Here is a 15,819-nt window from a genome sequence, read left to right on the forward strand (position 1 = left end):
AGGAAGCGTCCTGACAGCTGACTACTGATCACATGACTTCTCCTCCTTAATCCACTGAATTGAAGCAGGACCGGCGCGAAGAGGTGCAGACAGCATCCTAAGTGCAGGACTTGTCACCATGGCGGCAGCGATATTCAAGGAGACTGCGAGGTAGTGGGATAGGCATAAGGGCGGGACAGGAGCTCTCTGCCTGACAATGGCTCACAAGGGAGAGTTGGTGATCTGTGCTGAGCCTGATACCTGCTGCATTATACAGTCTATCTGCTTGGCTATACACTGGTCGTAGTGACCAGTAGATGAGTCTGATTGTGCACACCCCCCTATATATCAGGGTGTGAGATCAGTGGGGTCCCGTCCTGAGCACAGGGGTTAGTAACTACAATACCAGGGGTCTCCACATGTATGGCCAAAAACTCCATATATGTCTCCATGCACCTGCAGCCTGTGTGATGCACTGTACATAACAAGACAATGAGGGGTGTGGGGGCACCCACAGTCTGGAGCCTTCTGCCGTGTTCACAATGCCCAGCTCAGCAGGTGCTATAGGCAGAGGATTCTTTATTTTCAAACCCTCTTATTTTCCATTATTAGAGTGACATGGTTGTATGTCTTATCTATATACACTGCATATGGGAGCACATTTCTGTAGACTGCTCCCTGACCTCTGTTCCGTGCTATAATACCTATATAAGTGTGCTGCCGGTTTAATATGCTTTGCTCCGGTGACAGATTTCTCCTCTTCACTGATCCCTTTTGTTTCTTATTGCAAATGGATGAAGCCACTCTATTCCTACCCACTTAACACCAGAGTAGCTCTCAGTACAGGGCTAGTTAATTCAACCCATAACCTGCGCCCCTCAATGACACTGTAGGCATATGTGTTCTTCACCTGCTCCAGCCCTAGTTGGACCCCGCTGATCACATTTTTATGGCACATCCAGTGCATATCCCATAAAATAGACATATCAGAAAATCCCTTAATCACTGTTATTTTTTCTTCTTGACGCTTGAGGAATTTTTCCATGCATGTCAATTGATAACCTATTCTTAGGCCTCCTGATGATCTGTAGATGATGAACTATCCTGCTATAGGCTGTCCGTTTATAAAGGCCAGAACGCCCATTTAGGCCAATGCCCTACGGGAAAAAAATGCATTGTTTTACAGTCACTGTGTAGTGGATGGGATTAAAGTGAATCATATCCCCACACTGCGGTAACATACATGCAGAAGACACGTTGCGATTTCCAGAATTGTTGAGGTTTTGGTAATCGCAATATTTCAATTATATCTACGTAAATGCGGGCAGTTTCTCTATAGAAACTGCTTGCATTTTTCGTAAGTATAATTGAAATATTGCCATTGTAGCAGAAAGTCCGAAGAGGAAACCTTTGTGAACTTTCTGTGAAAAGTGCTGTGGGAAGAACCGCAATGCTTTGCCTTCGTGTTTTATTTCTCGCATCAGTTTTTTGCTGTTGGATGCTATGTGGGGCCTCAGCCTTAAAGGGATTCTATCATTAGAATACCATTTTTAAACTAAATACACGTAGGAATAGCCTTAACAAAGGCTATTCTTCTCTTACCTTTATTATACTGATCTGTGCTGCCATTCCTGAGAAATATCTTCTTTCTTCCTTATGTAAGTGAGTTTTCATGCTCCTTTTCGTCCAAAAGCACCGACTGCGTATGTCTGTCAGCCATGGCCGATGGACATGCACAATCGGTGCTTTTGGACGAAGAGAAGAGGAGCGTCGGAGAAGAAGACAGTGGCCGTCACTGGAGAGTTTTCAAGCAGCACTGGGGATGCCCTCACTGCTTTTTGAGCGCAGGGGAATGTCCCCAAGTGCTGAGAGAAAACTCACTTGCGTAAGGAAGAGGAAGATATTTCTCAGGAACAGCGGCACGGATCAGAATAAAACAGGTAAGAAAGAATAACCTTTCTTAAGGCTATTCCTACATGTATTCCTACATGTCTAGCAGTCAGCAGATTATTTTACCAAGAGGTACTATTCAAAATGAGCCTCTGAGAGCCTTTTTATAGGACAGTGGGGGGATCACTTTGATGCCCTCTTGTGGCAAGACCCAGTGTTTAGTCAGACCACACCTTTAATAATTTACATATATGCCTGAGACATAACTGCCTGCTGAGTTTTGCAGGGATCTCTGTTTTTTTTTTTAGTCAATGAGTGTATATTTGTCACTAAGGGGCAGTTCACATGGAGTAAACTGGAGCGCAATCTGGCACGTATACGGCGTGTCAGAGTTTGCGCGTTCAAAAAAGATCCCATTGATTTCAATGTGGGTTACGATCGTATACGGCGCGTAATTTTACGCATGTGAACTGCCCCTTAGAGAAGTTTGTAAAAAGTGGTACTAAGCAAAAAATGGGGGTTTTGCCCACAGCAACAAATTAGTTTTAAGATATTATTTTACTCCCTTTTGTAGAAGAAGGAAATATTGGCCTTATTGGTGGCGTTAATTTGATAAATTGCCCCCATGGCTTGTGCAATGTTAGAATAACTGCGACGGAAAGTTTTTGGATAAAAATCAGTCCATGGTCATGTGATATCCAATCCATAGTTATGTGATGGACACACAACTTGTTACTACACAGATGGCTGATTACAGAGTTGTGTACCTGTGTGTCCAACCATGGACCAAAGGACAACATCTGCAAGGAGTTTGTATGTTCTCCCCTTGTTTGTGTGGTTTTCCTTCGGGTACTCCAGTTTCCTCCCCCACTAGCAAAAGACCTACAGATATGGAACTTAGAATGTGAGTCCTGCTTGGAACAGTGATTGATAATGTCTGTAAAGTGCTGCAGAATATGGTGAAACAACAAGCAGACTGTATGTCACATGACCTTGGACTGATTCTATTTTGTCCAAGTGCATCCTACTTATGATAGGAGAAACTGTGAAAATTAAGACAAAGTGAAGCCTAGCATTTTAAGACTCTGCCATATTTCTCATCAAGGAGAACTGCAATAGATTGACCAGTAATAGTAAATCTGTTCACAGTGGGTAACAACCAAGACCTAATATCAGTGTATAGCGCATACTGTATAACCACATGGCTGTATATACCAAACCCGTGGAATCACGCAATGAGACATCCTTCACATTCTGCCCATAGAATACATGTACAGTAATAATGCTGACATACACTGTGTTGCAGACTCCATGGATTGCACATGCTTTGTGCTTTGTAAAAGGCCTTGTACATGGGCCTAGCCGGCAGTAATTCTAGTTAACTCATGTTCCCAGTCATTGCCCATTTTTGCATTTCCATCTTGCGTGAACAGATTGGTTGCAATTGTTGGCAGCATGTTGCTCTGTTTGCACGTGGCAATGTGCTGTTAGTCAGGTGGTCTTATGATGTATGTACATTTACATTGGTTATTTATTGGGAACGAGTGCTCCCAGGAACCCTTTTTCTCAATACTTGGCCTGAGCGTTTGGCTCCCTAGAGGGGTCTTTACTCAGTTTAGGTTTATGGACTGTGGTTGTTCCATCCACACACTAATGCAGAGCAGATACAATACTTATCCTGGTATTTTATTATATGTCTTCTTTAATGTTATATAGATACTGTATGTGGCATTTCATTATCCAGCTCCTGACAATGTATTATTTCTGCCTCCCCCCCCCCCCCCACCTGTGTATTTGTATGCAGCATGTTACTAACGCTAACATACAAAGCGATCCACAACCTGTCCCCTCCATATATCTCTGACCTCATCTCCCGCTACCTGCCCACACGTAACCTCAGATCCTCCAACGACCTCCTACTCCGCTCTGCCCTCATCCACTCCTCACACAACCGTCTCCAAGACTTCTCCCGTGCATCCCCCATACTCTGGAACTCCTTACCACGACACATAAGACTGATCCCCACAATCACAGGATTCAAGAAGGCCCTGAAGACTCACCTATTCAGGAAGGCCTACAACCTCCAATAACACTATCACCGCACCGCCATCTGTACAGTCTCCCCCTCTCCTTCTGTCTCTACTCCCTTCCCTCATAGATTGTAAGCCCTCGTGGGCAGGGCCCTCTACCCCACTGTGCCAGCCGATCACTGTTAGTATGATATGTACCTGTATATTTTGTGAATTGTATGTAACCCCCAAATGTAAAGCACCATGGAATTAATGGTGCTATATAAATAAACAATAATAATAATAATGTTGAGGTCTATTCTTTGGAGACATCCATATGTTGTGTATAGTCTTGGTTCCCAAGATCTCAGCTTGGCATCTGCATGTTAAACACTTGTTGAGTTGTTAATGAATTTTTCCAGCATACATAAAGATTACAATGTGTGGTTTCTGATAATTTATTCTTGTCTTTACCAGCATAAAACAAGCAGTCTCAATTATCAATGACATGGATGCTGGAAAATTTCCCAGGCTTCTTTCACGTATACTTCAAAAGCTTCATCTGAAGGTGAGTTGTTAACAATATAGCAAGTATAAGATGTTCTGGACCATTAGCTGCATGAAAATAGAACAATCTGAATGAGTTGTGGGCTTGTCCTTCAGTCAGGTACTTCTTCACTAAATAGCAGTATTGCATGGCAACGTTCTCTTCATTTTATACAGGTGCCATGCAGGCCACTTGTTCCACCTCTAGGAACTGGTAAAGATTCCTCAGACCTCTTCAGACTAAAAGACATTAATACATAATGCTAGGTTAGGTTTACACTTGCATTTGCTCTTTGCTGTGCACTTGAACGACGGAAAGCCCGCCTGCTAAAACAACGATTATACGCGGACTCCATGACCTATTATTTCAGTATAAAACTGGCAAAGAGAAAAGTCATCCATGCGGGACTTTTTTCTCCACCGAGTTTTGGAGGAATCTGTGATGGAGTCTCGTACATAGACTCTGACGCAGATATGAACGAAGCCTCAGTTATTGTTTAGCAAAACAATTACCTGTACAAGTCTTCATAATAATGTAGTGTTATATTGAGGATATTGAAACCATGACCTTAGGCTATGTTCACATCTGTGTCAGAGTCTCTGTTAGGAGACTTTGTAGCAAGGTGCATCTAAAATCACCACCCGAAATGTCCTACATGCATGACTTTTTCATCAGACGCTTTCAGATTAGAAACGTCGGATACCTGATGGACCCAGTTATAGCCATCAGGCTCTGTATGTGTCTACTATGTTAGCAGCCCGTTTGCCCGTTGCTCTGGTTCTCTGACTGACCAGAATAATAGACGCAGGTATGATCCCTAGCGTAGATGTGAACTTATAGAATTATGTTATGTTGACATCTGCGCCGGGAAGTCTGTAAAAATGGTCTGTCTCATGATGGAAGCATTCATGAACACAAAAGGAACCTGACGGACGCCATTGACTGTAATGGGATCTGTTAGGTGTCTGTTTTTCTTTTTTTTGACTTTCTGTACTTCTCTGTCAGACGGACACCTGACACAGATGTGAATGTAGCCCTAGGCCCTTCACCAGTTATAGTGTAGTTAAATGAACTGTCTAGTCAGAACCTCAAAATGGTATGTACAGATTTGTCCTTCTTTATCTTTTCTCTTGGCTCAAGATATCCCAGTATGAATAGTGTGAATTGACCTAGGTCATTGTTTGGGAGAATGAGGATTGGCTGACAATATAACACCTTGGCTGCTGCACTCTTATTCTTTCTGATGCAAACTACTTGTACTGTACATGAGGACGGAACATAGAGTATACATAGTTACATAGTAGATGAGGATGGATAAAGACATCAGTCCATCAAGTCCAACCTATAACCCTACAATCCCTACAGTGTTGATCCAGGAGAAGGCAAAAAACCCCGTGAGGCTCATACCAATTGCCCTATTTCAGGGGAAAAAATTCCTTCCCGACTCTAAATCTGGCAGTCAGTATAAAACCCTGGATCAACGTGTCCTTAAAATCTAGAGTCCATAACCCGTTATATTTTTCTCTTCAAGAAAGGCATCCAGGCCCACTTTGAACTTGTTTAATGAATCCGCCATCACCACTTCCTGGGGCAGAGAGTTCCAGAGCCTCGTTGTTCTTACTGTGAAGAATCCCCTTCTATGTTTCTGGTGAAACTTTCTCTCCTCCAGACGTAGAGGATGTCCCCTTGTCACTGTCCTAGGAGTTAAATGATCCTTAGAAAGTTCTTTGTGTTGTCCCTTCATGTATTTGTACATTGTTTTTAGATCTCCCCGTAGATGTCTTTTCTCTAAACTGAATAACCCCAAGTTTGTTAATCTATCGTTGTGCTCCAGTCCACCCATTCCCCTAATCATTTTGGTTGCCCGTCTTTGCAGTTTTTCAAGTTCACTTATGTCTTTTTTTGTATATTGGGGTCCAAAATTGTTCACAATATTCTAAGTGTGGCCGTACCAGTGATTTGTATAGAGGCATAACTATGTTCTTGTTGTGAGAATCTAGACCTCTTTTGATGTATCCCACAATTGTATTTGCCTTGGCAGCAGCTGCCTGGCACTGGTCATTAAAGGTAAGCTTGCTGTCCACCAGAATCCCTAAGTCTTTTTGATTGGCAGTCTTACCCAGTAATTTACTATTAAGTACATAGTCATACATTTTATTACGTTGACCAAAGTGCATAACCTTACATTTGTCAACATTAAACTTCATTTGCCAAGTCTCCGCCTATGCTTCCAGTTTCCTTAGATCCCCTTGTAATATTATACTATCCTCTTCATTATTGATTACCTTACAAAGTTTAGTGTCATCTGCAAATATAAACACCCTGCTTTGTAAACCCTCTACCAGGCCATTAATAAAGATATTAAACAAGAGAGGACCTAATACTGACCCTTGTGGCACCCCACTGGTGACTGTGGTCCAGTCTGAATATTTACCATTAACAAGTTCCCTCTGTTTCCTATCAGTGAGCCAGTTGCTAACCCAAATGCATATGTTTTCCCCCAGTCCCAACAATCTCATTTTGCATACCAACCGTTTATGTGGAACAGTATCAAAAGCCTTTGAAAAGTCCGGATACACCACGTCTACTGCGTTACCCATGTCCAGTCTTGAACTGACCTCCTCATAGAAGCTGATCAGATTAGTCTGACAGGACCGATTCCTCATAAACCCATGCTGATTTGGTGTTATAAGATTATTTACATTGAGATACTCCAGGATAGCATCTCTTAGAAAGCCCTCAAATATCTAACCCACCACAGAAGTTAAACTTACTGGTCTATAGTTTCCAGGTTCACTTTTACACCCCTTTTTGAAAATTGGCACCACATTTGCCATTCTATGGATGAACATGGAGTATGATGGATGATGGATGAATATAGAGTATGAAGGATTGTTAGCAGCACATCCTTGCCTACATATATTCTGCTGACATTCTGCATAAAAGATGTAGTCAGAAGATAAACAAGCCATTGCTTCGTTGTGGACATTGTAGACATTGGATGTTGAAGGGAAAGACACATGCTGCTGTCTGGCCTTCGTTTTTTCAGCTAACATGGCTAAAGATTTATTGATGTGTTACTGCCTGGGACTTTTTATCTGCACTGTCGTAACCTGCAAAACTATGCGGCCGGCAAGAAGCTATCAGTAGTAATAAATGAATTTTTCACTATGTTAACGGAGAAAACACCAGAGTGCCCTGTTGAAGCAGTACCAGTCTATACCCTTAAATGCTGCAGTTGTCAGGAATAAGCATTCTACAGACCCTTGTTCCTGATAATTGGCAAATAATCATCCATGGGCATACAAGTCATTAAAAACAAGGGATGATAACCTGATTTCTATTTGCTCTTATGTTCATCCTTGGCTGCTTTCCAGCATAGCTTCTTTAGAGCATAGGTTTGACTGTGACTAAAGATTAGCTACTTTGTCTACGGGACGTCTGAGGTAGGCTAAGACATACCTCCTGTCTATTTTTTTTTTTTTTTTCTTTCAATACTTACTAAGCCCCTTCCCACAGAGCTCTTTGCAGAATGCAGATCTCTGGCTCGATGAAGCAGGCCTGCTGCGAGCTGAATGCAGTACTAGTCACAGCCTAAATGGCGGAGCAGTTTATTCAACTCTGTGTATCATTTGCAAAATTCTTAGTTGCACTGGCGACTATTTTGATCATCATCTAGAGATCTGAGTTTGGGGGCTCACTTTAAAACATCCTTACAATCTCAAAATTTGCATTTCAAACTCTCTTTCAGAACATCTACGGCAAACTTTCAGTATGTGACTATCATGTACATCAAGGACACTATATTGTAGTCTGGAGCTGTATTCACAGTTCTGCCGCTTGTTAGAAGGTTTGCCGTGCTCATATAATGCAGTGGGACAGTTGGTGGTTTTATAGAGTTTACTGTATTGTCTGGCATCAAGTTTCCATTTTCCAGTATATAAATTAGCAGAGACAGCCCTGTGTAGACATTGAGCTGATGGTGAGTTCAGTTCCAAAATGTGTGAATTGTAGATGCGGGTTTATGCTATTCTGTATGCTGTTATTCCTGAACAGTACAAGATAAATAAGTCTTACCATGCAGCGGTTTCCTAGATATCACACTGTGGGTTTTATTAAATCCCATTCTAGGAAATAGTAGTAGGATCACAATCATGAAGCTGCTTCTTATATACGATAAAAGAGTGGTCACTGATTATTATTTTCATTTTTTCTTTCTCAAATTGTTCAACTTTCTGATTTGCCAATACTGCCATGCGTGACTGAATAGGTACATCAAATATGTACTCACATAGCCTTTTATACTCATTTCGCACTAGCGTTTGTCTCTCTGTCATTCGGGTCCGAATGCGGACCTGAAAGGAAGAGAACCTGTGCGCTAGAAAATCGACTACCCATAGACTCCATAGACGATGGGGTCTGACTGGTGTCTGTCAGGTTTCATTCAGTTTTATACTGAATCTGGCGGAGAGAAAAGTCTTCTGTGCAGGACATTTCTCTCCATCAATTTTAGACGGGATCTCTTACAGAGACTCTAACGCAGATGTGAACCTAGCCTTATCTGAACCCCACACCTCTCTGACAGATGAGATTGCATAAGGCTATGTTCACATCTGCATGGGTTATTGTATTATTGAGATTGCTTTGAGTTTGCATGGGTTATTGACCCTACATTGATCCATCAGAAATCTTGTGCAAAAAAAGTCCCTCGGATCTGTTCATATCCATCATTAGACAGATAGTTTTTCCATTCTTCTGATCCTGCAGTGGACCAGAACAACAGACTTCCTGATGCAGATGTGAACATAGTGTAAAACTTGCCCTTTGGGGACACTGTGTCCATCAGGGGCATTGGTGAATAGGAACCACTGTAAACGTTGGGGCAAATTTACTAGGTTTTGGTGCAAAATCAGAAACTACAAATTTGTTATTCAGTTGCACCAAAAAGAACAGATGTTTACACCTTGCTAGACACTCTTGAAAAGTGTGTAGAAAAGTTGGCGCATTCCAGTTTTTTGCCGCACAATGCTAAGGCATGAAGACGTATAGAGCCTAAAGTGGCAAAGATGTGCCAAGTCTGTTGTGCACTACTGGGATGTTGTGGTAGATCTGGCACATCTTCTGGCTACCTTGCTGACGTTTATGATGTCTAAACATGAACCATTATTAGTAAATCTGCCCCAGCGAGCGGCCAGTGGTGGCCAGGGTCATCCGCTACTAGTCACTTCATCTTTATATGGCCACTAGATTCTATTGGGCTAAGCTGGATCTGTCACTTTCACCTGAAATATTACTTCTGTAATACGCCCATGGAGAGATGGAGACATTTCTCAGCCTGTTTGCTCCATTTTGTTGTGTTCCTCTTAAAGTGTAATTTTGTGATATGGCAGCTCTAGAAATAGAGAGAGAGGGCTATAGGATACTTTGTTATTACACTGCAGTAAAAGTTCCCGTATTATGTTGTCAGGCAGTAGTTGTAACTTGAAGAGATAAGGAAATATTCCGGGCATTTGTGTTTTGTTGTTTCCATTATCTGGTTTCCGGATGATTCTGCGCTCTTGTCTATCAGATTATTTCTGCATTTTTTGATTGAGTATACATAATAATGAGCAATGTGCTCTTACATCTGCTCTGGCATCGCCTCTCGTCTTTCCTACATATTTCAGAGCTTTATCACTATAGTTGCAAATGCTGCTCATACATTAAACTGATACAATTGGTGGCGGCGATGAATAAGTGAAGGCAGAGATTGTCACTTTCAATGAATATGTTATTTTAGCCGTTCCAGATGACTGTCCTTCACTTGTGAAGACTGATTCATTTTCATGAGGTTTTAGTTATACACAGATAATCACACTGGTTATTTCTTGAAGATGCTTATATCCCCTTGTATACCTGATCTGACCTCATTCATTACATATACTTTGTAGTGGGATCACTGTGTAGCTTGTGTTTATTTGTCGTGTTGGGATGCGTTCATGCTGCCATCTTTCAAGTCTGTTACACACATCCGCCATAGGATCAAAACAATGGACTGGAAGGCCATCGGAATGACTGATGCATATGAAGCCCCCTTCATTTGCATCTCTTTCCATTCACCATCTTGGTTGTTGCATGAGGGACTTTATCTTCCGTTGAAAAACTAAAAACAATTTAGCGTAAATTTTGTGAAGCTGTAATGTCCGGCGGAGAATCTGCCTGATGCAGGCCTTATCATGAATCTGATGACCCTCCGCCATCATAGCTGATGATGATATCTACCACTTTAACCCTGATGTTAAATTTTGCTGCAAATGGGCACCAGAAGACTGTTTAGGTCAGAGTCTGTTGTGAAAGCTGTCTATTACATAATTCTAGGGGTCCTTGACTCATCCCTGATGTCAGATGAGGGACAGACACTTTATTATCTGCTTGTGTGAATATGCCCTAAGGTGCCTGTATGGCCAGGAACTGTATTTTGTAGCGCTGTAAAACCAGGTATGGGTCAGAAAGAGGGAGAAAGTATGTAAGACGGGTGATATTCCCCTTTTATTCCATCCATGCCTGGAATAAAACACTGAACATAGTAACCCCTCCTGAAGATACAGTTGCTGACTGCACAGTGTGCACAAGGCTTGCAGCCATAACAGGCTATCATGGTAAAGCTGTACCACATGGCAGCACAGTACCACCATGTGTACAGGTACCATAACAGTCTAACGCGTTCTCAGCCAATGACTAAAATGTAGACCATGAGCAGTAATCGGTTTCTGTACTATAACATACACTCACCGGCCACTTTATTAGGTACACCATGCTAGTAACGGGTTGGACCCGCTTTTGCCTTCAGAACTGCCTCAATTCTTCGTGGCATAGATTCAACAAGGTGCTGGAAGCATTCCTCAGAGATTTTGGTCCATATTGACATGATGGCATCACACAGTTGCCGCAGATTTGTCGGCTGCACATCCATGATGCGAATCTCCCGTTCCACCACATCCCAAAGATGCTCTATTGGATTGAGATCTGGTGACTGTGGAGGCCATTGGAGTACAGTGAACTCATTGTCATGTTCAAGAAACCAGTCTGAGATGATTCCAGCTTTATGACATGGCGCATTATCCTGCTGAAAGTAGCCATCAGATGTTGGGTACATTGTGGTCATAAAGGGATGGACATGGTCAGCAACAATACTCAGGTAGGCTTTGGCGTTGCAACGATGCTCAATTGGTACCAAGGGGCCCAAAGAGTGCCAAGAAAATATTCCCCACACCATGACACCACCACCACCAGCCTGAACCGTTGATACAAGGCAGGATGGATCCATGCTTTCATGTTGTTGACGCCAAATTCTGACCCTACCATCCGAATGACGCACTAGAAATCGAGACTCATCAGACCAGGCAACGTTTTTCCAATCTTCAGTTGTCCAATTTCGATGAGCTTGTGTAAATTGTAGCCTCAGTTTCCTGTTCTTAGCTGAAAGGAGTGGCACCCGGTGTGGTCTTCTGCTGCTGTAGCCCATCTGCCTCAAAGTTCGACGTACTGTGTGTTCAGAGATGCTCTTCTGGCTACCTTGGTTGTAACGGGTGGCTATTTGAGTCACTGTTGCCTTTCTATCAGCTCGAACCAGTCTGGCCATTCTCCTCTGACCTCTGGCATCAACAACGCATTTCCGCCCACAGACCTGCTGCTCACTGGATGTTTTTTCTTTTTCGGACCATTCTCTGTAAACCCTAGAGATGGTTGTGCGTGAAAATCCCAGTAGATCAGCAGTTTCTGAAATACTCAGACTAGCCCTTCTGGCACCAACAACCATGCCACGTTCAAAGGCACTCAAATCACCTTTCTTCCCCATACTGATGCTCGGTTTGAACTGCAGGAGATTGTCTTGACCATGTCTACATGCCTAAATGCATTGAGTTGCCGCCATGTGATTGGCTGATTAGAAATTAAGTGTTAACGAGCAGTTGGACAGGTGTACCTAATAAAGTGGCCGGTGAGTGTATATTGTCATCATGGTGGTCTTGTAGGCGCTGACAGAGCGATAAGATTGGGGATGTAATACACGACCGTGCTCCTGTCACAACTACCTGGATATTAGAGAACTGTGGTGCTGACGTTTAACCCATGAGTGCTCTGATCCAACATGTTTTCTGCACAGTACAAGGGAGGAAGCCCCGTTGTAGCATTGATTGCTGGCCCTGGCAGAGTACACGACAGGGTTAATGTCTCCATGGAGACAGCTCTGGACCCGACAGAGTTCCCCAAGGCTATCTCTTATATATGCCTCTCAGAGCTCACCGCGTACGTCTATGCACCAACGCAAACTAGGGAAGATATTTGAAACCTGAAAATTCATGTATACTGCTCTTGAAAAATGAAAGTTGTCCTGAAGTCCAGGCTGTCTGAGTCTATGACGTTATAGAGTTTGCAGCTACATAACCTTTTATCCTAAAAGCATCAGCATTCTATGATATCACTGAGAAGAATGCTATACTTACTGAGACTAGAGAACTACAGGGTGCAGCCAGGCCCTATGGTGTGGGATGGAGACCTCATAGATGCAAAAAGCTCACGTACCTCCCAACTATGGAAAGGGGTAGATGCTTGGTAGTCTGAACCCCTGTCACATGCGCTGCATATTGGTAAAGGCCATACTACTAGATCAGGTGAGCCCTCTGTAAGTGCACGCTATAAGATCTGACATGTAGTCATGACAGTCAAGTGTGATATTGTGGCTACCCAATCTGCATCATGAGTCTGCAGTGTCTTGGATTTCCCTAAACTAAAATCTAAAACTACTCACTGATAAGGACATTAACCGGTTAAAATGACAACTTGTCACTGTGAATAGGCATACTTACTCATGTAGGGTTAACCCTATAGGGACTGGGCCTGTTTCAGATGTCAGGACAGCATTGTTTTTTTTTGGTTACTGTGTTTCAGAAGAAATACCTTTTTTATTTCTCCGTCAGCAAAGCTATTTGAAGTTTTATTTATTTATTACTAGCTGGTACCCGCGACTTCGTCTGCGGTGATTGTAGAAGTGGGTATATACAGGCGCGGGTAAGGTTTTCGTACTGTGTATAAGGTCTGGGATATGAAATGTAACTTTGTATCTTGTTTTTGCTGTAATTCAGAGAATACGTGAGACTTTTGTGTTGAAGTTACTTTGTATTTGAGCTGCTATATATACGGTGTTGTGAGAAACTTTACATAGTGACTTTGGGACAGAAGTATTTGAAGTTAACCCTTTCCTGCCGATGGCATTTTTTGATTTTGGTTTTTCGTTTTTGACTCCCCTCCTTCTAAACCCCATAACTTTTTTATTTCTCTGCTCCCAGAGTCATATGAGGTCTTAATTTTTTTGGGACAAATTTTTCTTCATGATGCCACCATTGTTTATTCTATATAATGTACTGGGAAGCAGGGAAAAAATTCAGAATGGGGTGGATTTGAAGAAAAAATGCATTTCTGCGCCTTTCTTACGGGCTTAGATTGTACGGCGTTCACTGTGCAACCACAATGACCTGTCCCCTGTATTGTGTTTCGTTACGATTCCGGGGATACCAAATTTATATGGTTTTATTTACATTTTGACCCCTTAAAAAAATCCAAAACTATGTTAAAGTTTTTTTTTGAAAAGTCGCCATATTCCGACAGCCGTAACTTTTTTATACGTAAGTGTACAGGGATGTATAGGGTGTCTTTTTTTGCGGGACCGGGTGTACTTTATAGTTCTACCATTTTCAGGAAATGTTATTGCTTTGATCACTTTTTATTCAAATTTTTATCAGAATCAAAACAGTGAAAAAACGGTGGTTTGGCACTTTTGACCATTTTTTCCGCTACGGCGTTTACCGAACAGGAAAAATATTTGTATAGCTTTGTAGAGCGGGCGATTTCGGACACGGGGTTACCTTACATGTATGTGTTTCACAGTTTTAAACTACTTTTATATGTGTTCTAGGGAAAGGGGGATGATTTGAATTCTTAATCCTTTTTATTTGTTTTTATATATATGGCTGCTCCGGAGCGTTATAGAGCGCCTCCTGGAGTATCGTTAAGGTGAGGGGCAAAGTGGTAAAGTATATGTATATGTGATTGTGTGGGGTTAGGGGCGAGGCTGTAGAGGGCAATAGGAATTTTGTGGCTTGCTATGGTCCAAAGTGTGTGAGATTGCAGAGATGGTGGTGTGAGTTTGGGTTTTGTGGGGTTCCTGGCACAAATGTATGTGCGCTATTGTGACGAAAACTAGCCTATTGCGCAATCGGGTGTATTAACTATGTTTGTGGAAACTTTCAGCCAAATCGGTCGAGCGGGTTTTGCGTGATTGAGGAACAAACATCCGAACATCCAAACTCACAAACCCACAAACTTTCACATTTATAATATTAATAGGATTTCTTTTTTTGGAAGGACAATTAGTATTTTAGAATTTTTATAATGTATTGTGTAACTTTCATTACAGGGTTTTCTGGGCTAAAAAAATTGATGACCTCTTGTAAAGTCAGCTCTCGTTTCTGCTAGTGCCTAAACGGAGTTCCTACATCTTAGGTCCCATTCAGTTGGTGTTGATCTGCAGTAGCCTGTTCTGGCCACTACAGACAGCACTGTCTGCTTCCTGCTGCAGTCTCTATGTATCAGACGCTGAGAACAGCTGATTAGTGACTGTGCCAGGTATCGGACCCCGCTGATTTGATTTGGATGACCTATGCTTTGAACTGGTCAGCATGTGGTGTTTTTTTTTTTTGTCTAAAAAAACCCTCCTTAATGTTTACTTTTTATAGCAGAACAGAATTCATGATCGTATTAGGGATGTAGTGATACCAATCCTGCTAATATTATAAATGTGAAAGTTTGTGCGTTTGGATGTTTGTTACTCAATCACGCAAAAATGGCTGAACGGATTTGAATGAATTTGGCACATAGTTTGTAACCTCAATTAACACACAGGCTACTTTTTATCCCGGTAAATGACATGGCTTCACGACTGTTATGAATTTATGTTCACATACTATATTAAACTGTTCCCGCAGCAGCCTTATCTCAGCTTCTGATAAAGCCAGGTCTGTTATCTCTCTATGTAAACACTCAGCTAACCCTCAGTGGAGTGTGTTCATGCATTTGCATATTATCTGATTATCTGGCAGTTTTTCAATTTTAAATATGACGGGAACAAGAAAATCTAATTTGTCGCAAAATTCAAAAACAACGAGAGCTATGAATGTCGCCAGAAGTCACAGAGTTCTCCTCAAACAGAGCTGAGGGGGATCATCAACGCCAACAACACACTAATTATATGACGTCCCAGCGTGCTGCTGAGACGCCGGAGCAATGACAAGTTAAGCAGCAGGACAGCTTAAGAGCTGCCGGAGCAGGCAAACCATCGATGGCAGTAATTTGCTGAAT

General features: G+C 42.2%; 1 protein-coding gene across 2 annotated transcripts in view; it reads left to right on the plus strand.

The window, feature by feature from the left end:
• Window positions 1-15,819, plus strand: part of COMMD10 (COMM domain containing 10) — a 344,658-nt gene continuing 328,839 nt past the window's right edge. For both annotated transcript variants that reach the window (XR_012715648.1, XM_075272265.1), the window contains exons 1-2: window positions 1-150; window positions 4,356-4,446. Coding sequence is in view for 1 of the 2 variants with exons in the window: in XM_075272265.1 (XP_075128366.1) it covers window positions 119-150; window positions 4,356-4,446 (123 nt within the window). In the remaining variant the exon portion in view is untranslated. The remainder of the gene's footprint in view (window positions 151-4,355; window positions 4,447-15,819) is intronic.

This window comes from Leptodactylus fuscus, chromosome 1, assembly GCF_031893055.1.
Source record: "Leptodactylus fuscus isolate aLepFus1 chromosome 1, aLepFus1.hap2, whole genome shotgun sequence".
NCBI classification, from domain to species: Eukaryota; Metazoa; Chordata; class Amphibia; order Anura; family Leptodactylidae; genus Leptodactylus; species Leptodactylus fuscus.